The sequence below is a fragment of the Triticum dicoccoides genome, chromosome 3B, assembly GCF_002162155.2.
Source record: "Triticum dicoccoides isolate Atlit2015 ecotype Zavitan chromosome 3B, WEW_v2.0, whole genome shotgun sequence".
In the NCBI taxonomy this organism is placed as follows: Eukaryota; Viridiplantae; Streptophyta; class Magnoliopsida; order Poales; family Poaceae; genus Triticum; species Triticum dicoccoides.
In genome coordinates, this window is record NC_041385.1 from 79895529 (window position 1) to 79904691 (window position 9163).

The 9163-nt window shown below is 50.4% G+C and overlaps 1 protein-coding gene across 1 annotated transcript; it reads right to left on the reverse strand.

The window, feature by feature from the left end:
• Nucleotides 1–1750: 1750 nt before the first annotated feature.
• Nucleotides 1751–7218, reverse strand: LOC119280854 (cytochrome P450 704C1-like). The gene is made up of 5 exons (XM_037561560.1): nucleotides 6710–7218; nucleotides 2858–3160; nucleotides 2454–2795; nucleotides 2156–2359; nucleotides 1751–2005 (listed from the first exon to the last, which is right to left on the reverse strand). Exons 1-5 carry the CDS (start codon nucleotides 7196–7198, stop codon nucleotides 1811–1813), a joined length of 1533 nt encoding a protein of 510 aa, XP_037417457.1. The 5' UTR covers nucleotides 7199–7218; the 3' UTR covers nucleotides 1751–1810.
• Nucleotides 7219–9163: the final 1945 nt, after the last annotated feature.

Genomic DNA, 9163 nt, shown 5'->3' on the forward strand with positions numbered 1-9163 from the left:
GTATTTTCCACAATAATTTCCGTGATGATTCATCCTGCCATAAGTTAGATGATTCTGCATTCTCATCTATCCAAGCTTCTATCCGAAATTTGGTTGCTACCATCATTTTATATGCTGATCGGACTAAGAATATACCGTTTTAAAAAAAAAATCCATGCCCAGCAGCCATGAATATTTCTTGTGCACAATTGTATTCCCGTGATCACTAAAATGTCAAGCGGGATGAACACCTCCTCGACCCTCTCCCTGATCCATGTCGCAGATGTGAGATCAATCAATTCCGAAACCAATTGAGGTGGGTTTGCAGCTGTACATCTGCATGGTCTCATTATTTCCGGCCTTGGTAATCAATTTTGGTTCCATTTTTCAGTTGTCTCACCATTGCCAACCCGCCTAATCAAGCCTTGTTTCAGGACATCTCTTCCTTCCAGTATAGGTCTCCAGATCTGAGATGGGTGGCTCCCCGTTGTAGCTTGCAGTATAGTTGAAGAAGGAAAATAAACAACTTTCAAAATTCTAGCTCTCAAGGTTTCAGGATTCTGCAAAAGTTGCCATGCCTGCCTAGCTAGCAATGGGAGATTAAAGAACTCAAAATCCTTGATAACTAGACCACCCATTCCTTTCACGTGTGTCATCACCTCCCATGAGACTCAACTAGGCTTTCTCCATTCATCTTTGCTACCCCACCAAAACTTCCTAAAAAGCATGTTGAGACGTTCACAGAGACCATATGGTAGTTTAAAGCATGACATAGAATAAATTGGTACAACATGTGTCATCGCTTTGACCAAAACTTCCTTTGCCGCCGTAGACATTATTTTTTCAATCCATCCCTGGACTTTAATCTGTAAACAATCCGTGAGGTATTTAAAAGCACCATTCTTTGAGAATCCCACTTGAGACGGCATGCCAAGATATTTTGCATTCAAAGTTTCATTTGGCACATGAAGAATACCTTTAATTTCCCGACGAATATCTTCTGAAGTCAAGTGCACCTCTCTCCCCCCATTACCGTTAGCCTTGAAAAATAGCAGGATGCCATCTGTAAACATAAGATGACTAACATGCGGTACCTGAGGCGCCACCTGCAAACCACACAAATTTGATGACTATTCTCTTGATTTTAAAAGGCACGAAAGGCCCTCCGCTGTTAACAAGAAAAGCTATGGGGAGACTGAGCCCCCTGTCTAATTCCTGTAGATCGCTTAAAATCCTTTTTTTGTCCCTGGCGATGGTGAGCTTGTTCCTATGTAGAAGAATCTTTGCACCCGATCGCGATTTCAATCTTGGTTTTGGGATCCTTAATTTATGTAGAAGTCAGGGACCGGTTTGTAGTTTCTTTTTAGTTATATGTCTTGTTGCAATATGCTCTGTACCTAAACTGTTTAGTTAGTGCAGCTTTGGGGTCCTTTTGGGCCTCTCTTCCAAAAAAAGATTGCTTTTTGGACAATCGGCAAAGTTTTAGGGTTTTAGCCCTGCAGGAAAAAATGAGGGTGGAATAAATCCTCATTTCAAATTAATAAAATGTAATATGAAGCTCATAAATGTAGTACAAAGGTTGAACACTTCTTTTTAGAGCACTCTCTAAAGAATATGTAGTGCATGAGACGAATAGTGATTTTGTCATAGTGCGGTTTTGTCCCTCTAGCCTTCATATCGACGGTTGTTATAATGGACGGAACCATATGGCAACTCTGCTAGAGTTTTTGCTAGCGCCGGCACTAGTCATCATATTACCAAAGCTCGGCACAACAGAAGGGACACATGCACACGCTTTTTAGATTGGACTTCTTATAGTAGCACAAGCACGCTAGTTCCCGGTTGATCGTCGGGGCGACGCGCGGACATAGAGCGGGCCGTCCATTTTGAGGGTGAGCATCGGGCGGTACCCCACCGTCGAGTCGCGCTCCCACATCTCAAACCTGAAGAGGTAGAGAAGCATAGCCGCGAATATCTTCATCTGCCTGTAGGCAAACTCCTTTCCCAAGCAGATCCGAGGCCCCGCCTGTTAGGTTCAACAAGAGGATAAACATACACACACGTCACATGAATGTGGATATACTCCTACTCCCTCCGTTCCTAAATAGATGACCCAACTTTGTACTAACTTTAGTACTTAGGTGTGATGATTTAGATATGTGTTTCACTCACTCACCTGGAAAGCCGTGAATTTGTAGGGGCTCTCCGGGACGAACACACCATCGTCATCGAGCCACCTCTCCGGCCTGAACTCGTCGGCGTCGTCGCCCCACAGGAACTTCATACGGCCCATTGCGTAGGGGTGGTAGTTCACCATGTCCCCTCTCCTCACGGCGTGCCCGTCCGGCAACGTGTCATCCGAGAAGCAGCACTTGACGTCCTGCGATGCAACAACCCATAATCTCCTTTGCGTACTGTACGGTGCGCAAAATGGCAACGCAAATGCTCCATGCGGATGAGGTCGGTCAACTCACGCTGGGCACCGCCGGGTACAGCCGGAGGGTCTCCGTGAGCGCGGCGTGGAGGTAGTGCATGCTGCCGATGGCGTCTTCGGTTAGGCACGCCGTGAACTCTTGCACGCCGCCCACGTCCTGGTGGTCGCCGGTGGTGGCCTCCCGCACCTCCTGCCCGATCTTGTCCTGGATGCGCTGGTCTTTGCAGAGCACGTAGAGGAACCACGACAGCGTCCCCGCCATGGTGTCGCGGCCGGCGATCACGAAGTTGAGGATGATGTCCCGCAGGTACTTGTTGTCGAAGCAGCCGGGATCTTTCTCCCTCTCCAGCAGGAACCTCGACAGTATGTCCCCTTTCTTGGCCTGCCAAAATCAAGAAATGTCACGATCAAGAAATGCCGGCAAAATCAAGAAAGCTTACGTACGAATTCCTGTTGATTTCTGCCCATCTGATCGATCTTCTTGTCAATGACGGTGTACACGAAGTGATTGATGGTGCGCACCGACCGCTTCATGGCCGCCTCCGACGAGACGCCGAGGAGCCTCTTGGCCTTCCACAGCGGGTCCAAAAAGCGGTACAGCGACTGCTCGCTGGCTTCGTCGAACGCCCTGGCGAACGCCGCGCCCTCCTGGTTGGACCCGGACAGCGAGCCTAGGTTGACCCCGAACCCAATGGTGAAAGTCGAGTCCAGCGTCGACCGCATGAACAGGTTCTCCATGTCCACCTTCTTCCCGGCAGCCGCGGCGGCGGCCACGATGCCAGCGAGCTCGGCACCCATGTCGCGGAACACGCCGCTGCTGTATTCGCGGAGCGCCCGGGTGGTGAACTCGAAGCTGGCGACCTTCCGCTGGTGGCGCCACTTGGCCCCGTCGACGTTGAAGATCCCGTCGCCGAGGAGGTCCTCCAGCGCGTCATGGGTCATCGCCCCCTTGCCGTAGTTGGCAAAGTTGGTCCGGAGGATGTACTCGACGTTGGCCGGGTCGACGGTGAAGACCCAGTTGCAGTTCAGGGTGAGCATGCGGAAGGTGCCATACCTGCGGGAGAGCTCCGTCATGTAGTCCGGCAGGCGGCCCCAGTTAAGCAGCTGCTGGAGCATGGCGCCGGCCACGGGTTGGTAGCTCCGGCGCCTCTTGCCGAGCAGGGCTAGGCGCGCTAGGTACAGGGCTAGGAGGAGCACCGACGACAGCGCGGCCAGCAGCAGCGGTAAAAATTTCAGTGATAATATACAATCCCTAAAAATATCAGTGAGGTACCATGACTAATCTAGATTGCTGTGGGAGGAACAAACCAAAATGATTCACATTGTAACCATTTTCGATTTGAGCAACAGGAAAACTTGGGAATTCAAATATAATACTCTCAGGCAACAAATCATTAAACTTGAAAACAGTGCCTCACCTACCAAATGGCAATAGCCTAAAGCTTCGAATCCAGCAAAATCAGCCAACCCAGAAGAACCGAGCTCAAATCCGTCAAGATAGGTATTAATTTCATTGTGCTCCTTGTGGATTTCATCATTAGTGCATACATTTTCCTGCTTTACATCAACCAACTTATTTGGAGGAGCAGCCTGGGGAAAATATCATACGGAAACCAATATTCGATGAAAACAGGTGAAATCCACATGAAAACGATGTTTTAAAGTTTTGAAAAAATCTCAAAAAGAATCTAGAATGTTAAGAGAATGATGTTCTACTGCCATTCAAAATTTAAGGTTCAAACACATTACGGGATGTGAGCTACGAAAAAGACAAAATCAGCATTGAATAGCGTCGATAGTAACGTCAGTATTCATTGCTGAATTTGTCTTTTTCATTGCTCGCATCATGTAATATGTTTTTACTTCAAATCTCACATTACAATAGAACATCATCCTCTTAACATCCCACATTTTTTTTCAGAATTTTTTGATTCAAATGTGGTTTCACGAAGTTTTCTCTGAATGTTGGTTTCCGTACAATATTCTCCTGAGCAACCTGTTCGCGAGTACAAAGAACAGTATCAGTAAAATAATAATCTAAAATTAGATGAAGAATTGGGGGAAGAGGAAAGGTATAAAGGAGGCAGGGCTGGAGAACGGGGAGACAAATTAGCGACGACCTAACCCATGGCTGCTAGAGAGGTTTCCTTGGAAGTGGGAGGAGTGGAGAACGAGCGGCGGCACGGTGGAGATTATATGGATGCGCGGGGATTAAAGGAAGAGCATGAATCAGCATTGGTAACCGACCTGCAATTATCGACAGCCTGCGAGTGGCGTGCATCGATTGCCATTGATGTGCTCCGAGTTACTTCCTCAATCAATCCTTGACGAGTGCAGTCCAACCGGCAGGCGGCGGTTGGTCGCCCCTACCCCTCCATGTGCCATCGCTAGCGAGGCGACCCGACCGGCCGAATCCAAAGTGCGGTGGCCATGCGAGTCAATCCCACTCTAGGGAGGTGTGGCACAGGTGCCTCGACAACCTCAATCTTCAGGTTATGCGACCCACACCGCACGACAAGTTCCTAGAATGGTGGCTCTTAGCTTAGGAAAGATTCCCACGCCGAGTGAAGAGAGGTTTTGACACTTTCATCATCGCGGTAGCTTGGTCGCTCTGGAAACAAAGAAATGCGAGGGTCTTCGGGAGCATCAATTCATGTCGACGGCTCAGTTGCATGATCACATCTCACGAAAAAGGGTTTCCCCCGCTTTAGATTATAAAGCAACCAACCGATCAATACAACGAGATTGCTGGGGCCGCAACACAAACAAGCCCAAAAGAGAAGAAAGAAAAAGAAAGAGAAACAAATGCCGACAATGGCAGGTCGACGAAACAAAGATGACCAGTGACCGCTGCACCCACCGGAGAAGTACCACCGCGCTTCTAGCACTCCGAGGCGTCGCGTACCGGGCAGCACCTTCAGGAAGGAATGCGACGACGACGCCGCTGCTGCTCGGACAAGTCAAAGGGTTTCCCCCGGTACGTAGAGGGCAGTGGGGAAGGGGCAGATCCGACGCCCTTCAGGAAGGTCCGGCGGCGCCCGCAGGCGTCACCGCGTCGGTGATGGACGAGCCACCAGGGATTTCTCCCGACCCAAACAACCACCACCACCCCGGACGATCGGAAGTGCTCCACAAAAACTGCCGCCCACCTACATGTGCCACCACAGTCACTAAATCATCATTGCCGTCTCGCTGAGCCACCGACACGAGACCTGGAGGAGGGACGAGGAGCCAACGGGCTCGGGGGCATCCGCAACTCAGCCGATGGGAGGGGACTACCACCACCGCCAACGCGGAGCCGACCGGACGTGACAACAGGAGCTTACCAGGCCCGCACAGGCCCGGCCGAACCCCAAAGGATCCGGACAATCACTGCCGCTACGCTGCAGCACATCGGCTGACGAAGCCGCCACCACCCGCATCCCTCGACGCCGTGCCACCACCACCAGGGAGCCACGCCGCCGCACGCTGGAACGCCGGCCTGCCCCAACCCAGCCAGAGTCCAAAAGAGCCCAGATCTGGGCGGAGCGGAGGCCGGCGGCTAGCCGCACCACCGCGCGCCCCGCGGCCAATGGCCGCGCCGCTGTATCAGGGTCGCCCGCGCCCCGCGGACCCCGCCGCCAGGACGCACCATCGCCAGCCGAAGAACACCGCCGCCAGCCACCATCGCCCGAGCAGAGGAGGCCGCGCGCGGGGACAAGCAGGCCCGCCGCCGCAGGCACCACGCGGGCAAGGCCCGGCGGCGCGCGCTGGCGGCGACGGGAGGAGGGCGGAGCTTGGGGGCGCGCTGGAGGGGAGCGGCGTCGGGGCCCCCAGTCGCCTTGCCCGAGGAGGCGACGCGGGGGGTACGGGGAAGGGAGGAGGTGGAGGGAGGAGCAGGGGAGCGGGAGAGGCGAGCGGCGACGGCGGCCTCCGGCCGCGACGACAGCTCCGTGCGGGGGAGCCGTCGGCGGCGGCGCGGAAACCCTAGGCGGAAGGGGAGCGAGGGAGTGGGGGACGGGCTTTCTGGTGTGTCTGGTACAAATTTTTAACCACCATGTTCGCATGATCACATCTTAGACGAACTAAAGGAATGGAAGGAGGCAGGCCTTGGAGTAGGTGTTATTGAGCAGTTTGTAAGAGAGTAGACGCTTTGTATCTGTAGGTGTTGTGTGAACTGCGTCTATCTATGTTCACATAGTTTGAATCGCGTTACATTGCTTTTTGCCTTCTATAAAAATACGGTACGCTTTTGGCGTACTCTTAAAAATAAATGGAGTCCAGCGTCGACCGCATGAACAGACCCTCCATGTCCACCCTCTCCCCGGCGACGGCGGCGGCGGCCAATATGCCCGCGAGCTCGGCAGCCACGTCGCGGAACACGCCGCTGCTGTACTCCCGGAGCGCCCGGGTTGTGAACTCGAAGCTGGCCTCCTTCCGCTGGTGCCGCCACTTGGCGCCGTCGACGTTGAAAATCCCGTCGCCGAGGAGGTCCTCCAACGCGTCATGGGTCATGGTCCCCTTGCCGTAGTTGGCGAAGTTGGTCCGGAGGATGTACTCGACGTTGGCCGGGTCGACGGTGTAGACGTAGTTGCAGGTCGGGGTGAGCATCCGGAAGGTGCGGTGCCCGCGGGAGAGCTCCGTCATGTACTCCGGCAGGCGGACCAGGTTGAGCAGCTGGTGGAGCATGGTGCCGGCCACAGGTGGGTAGTTCGGGAGTCTCTTGCCGAGCAGGGCGAGGCGCGCCGGGTGAAGGGCTAGGATCAGGAGCAGCGACGACAGAGCGAGCAGCAGCGGTGAATCCATGGCCGTGAAACGGCGCTGTGTTTCCGCCGTGCGTGCGTGCGTGTGTTCGCGTCGGAGACCTGGAGTGCGCCGTGTGTGGGTGGGTCGATAAGACTCGGATGTGAACGTGTGATTGCGGTGCGGTGTGTCCGTTTTCTCGTTTTCAGCACACCACTTGCTTTGCCGTGCTGTATGAGTTAACTACTAGAATGACGCCAACCAATGAGCATCAAAAAAAAGTTTGAGACGAAACAACAACAGAAAACCTCTGAAAAAAATTTCCAAAAAATTACTGTTTGTGGATTGTAACCCTACATCAAGACCAGATAGTTGATGTGGAAAACAAAACCCCACAGGCTAAATCTCATTTTCTTTAGGGCTACAAGCCAAATCTAATACTCACCATGGCTTGAAAGCGTTTCTAGAAACGAAAATGCCTGATTTTTCAGTTTGTATTTTCAAACTCTAGCCATTGGTCTTTATATCTCTAGAACTTGAGTTGGGGCCAGTTCTTTTGGCGGTTTTAAAAAAAGCCATCTCCTCCCAACTTTTTCAATAAGCTGTCACTCTCATTTATTGAGACTTTTGAACTAGTTATGGAATAATTAATTTAGAAGTCTTGTCAAATTTAGAAAGCGGCTTATTTTTTAAACTGGGGAGAGACAATTTATTTTTTAAGCCCTTAGTGTAGTCAAGAGGATTGTGTGCGCTAAATATAGTAGGGGTATTCTCATCAAGGTGACAAACTCGTCAGAGTCCAAGAGCCCCCCTTTGGAGCCGGAGTCATCGCCGCTAGTGGATGCGTCGGCGTGGGAGTAAGAGGCCGGAGGAGGTAGCAGCAGCACCGTCCGAATGGCGTGCGGCGCAGCAGCGATCCCCTTGGATAGTCGATTGAACCACTCGACGCCATGGCATAGGAGGCATGGCCGGCGAGCGAGGGTGGGGACTAGATATGGAGGATAGGAAAGTGAGCGAGGAGGTGAATGCGGCAGAGACGTTGGTGACAATATTCCAACATGAAAAAAAAACAGATTTGCTATTTCACATCTAGATATGAAATAGTTATCTCACATCTAAGCCTAGAGCCATTGGATGTCTTCTGTTTTTAAGATTCGTGCTACTTTGCTAGCTTAAATACGTCTCGCTCTGGCGCTGCGTTGTGTTTCGGTTGCCTCACAGGCTGCATGTGTATTTTTACCTGGTGGGCTGCGTTGCGTTGCTTTAGTACTGCTGAACCTTGTGCTTTGTTTGTGTTTTTCAGATTTTCGTTTGGCCATATTTGTCCCTGTTGTGGGCTTCCGTTTTTTTTTGTATTTTTTTACTGACTCCAGTTTTGTGTGCTTAGAGAGGATCGGACTAACAGAAAATGTATGCATTTGGGTGTGACAAAGTGAATAGTACATTTTTTATCCATGTTTTTTTGTTGCTCGGGAAATGTTTGTGTTGATTTTTTATCCATTTTCTATTTTTTTCTTTTCTTTATTTGTACTAATATAACTTTGAATAAAAACCATAATTTTTGTCTCATAAATGTAAACAAAGAGCGGGCATTTTGCGTTGTTTTCACTCGAAGGGTGCGGGGTAGAAATGTACGAGTCGAGTTGTATTATTTTCGTTTTTCCTTTTCAATTTTAGTTTTTACGTTGTATTTATTTGCTTTAAATTTACGAACTTTTAAAATTCAATTGTTTTAAATTCATGATTTCTATAAAAAATATTTTTATTTTTATTTTGAATTTTCTCCTTTTGTTATTTTGTTTTCTATTTATGTTCTCCTTCCTTATTTATTTGTTTTAAATTCATGAATTATTTTAAATAGATTTAGCAATATCTACTCTAATTTCCTCACCATTGGACATGTTCGCCTAGAATGTTGTGCAAATCTTGATCGTGTGTTGTTTTGTCGAGTGTCCTATACTCCCGTGTCTCTCGACATACGTTCGGTGTCCACATGGCGGCCCGTTCGTTTGTTGGGCCTCTTCGTGG

What these genes read in the sequence shown, in the direction of transcription:
- LOC119280854 (XM_037561560.1), bottom strand. Translation starts at nt 7,198, where the DNA reads ATGGATTCACCGCTGCTGCTCGCTCTGTCGTCGCTGCTCCTGATCCTA. An exon ending in GCAGAAATCAACAGGAATTC is followed by an intron (nt 2,796 to 2,857) that starts GTACGTAAGCTT and finishes TGATTTTGGCAG; the next exon opens with GCCAAGAAAGGGGACATACT. An exon ending in ACAAATTCACGGCTTTCCAG is followed by an intron (nt 2,006 to 2,155) that starts GTGAGTGAGTGA and finishes TGAACCTAACAG; the next exon opens with GCGGGGCCTCGGATCTGCTT.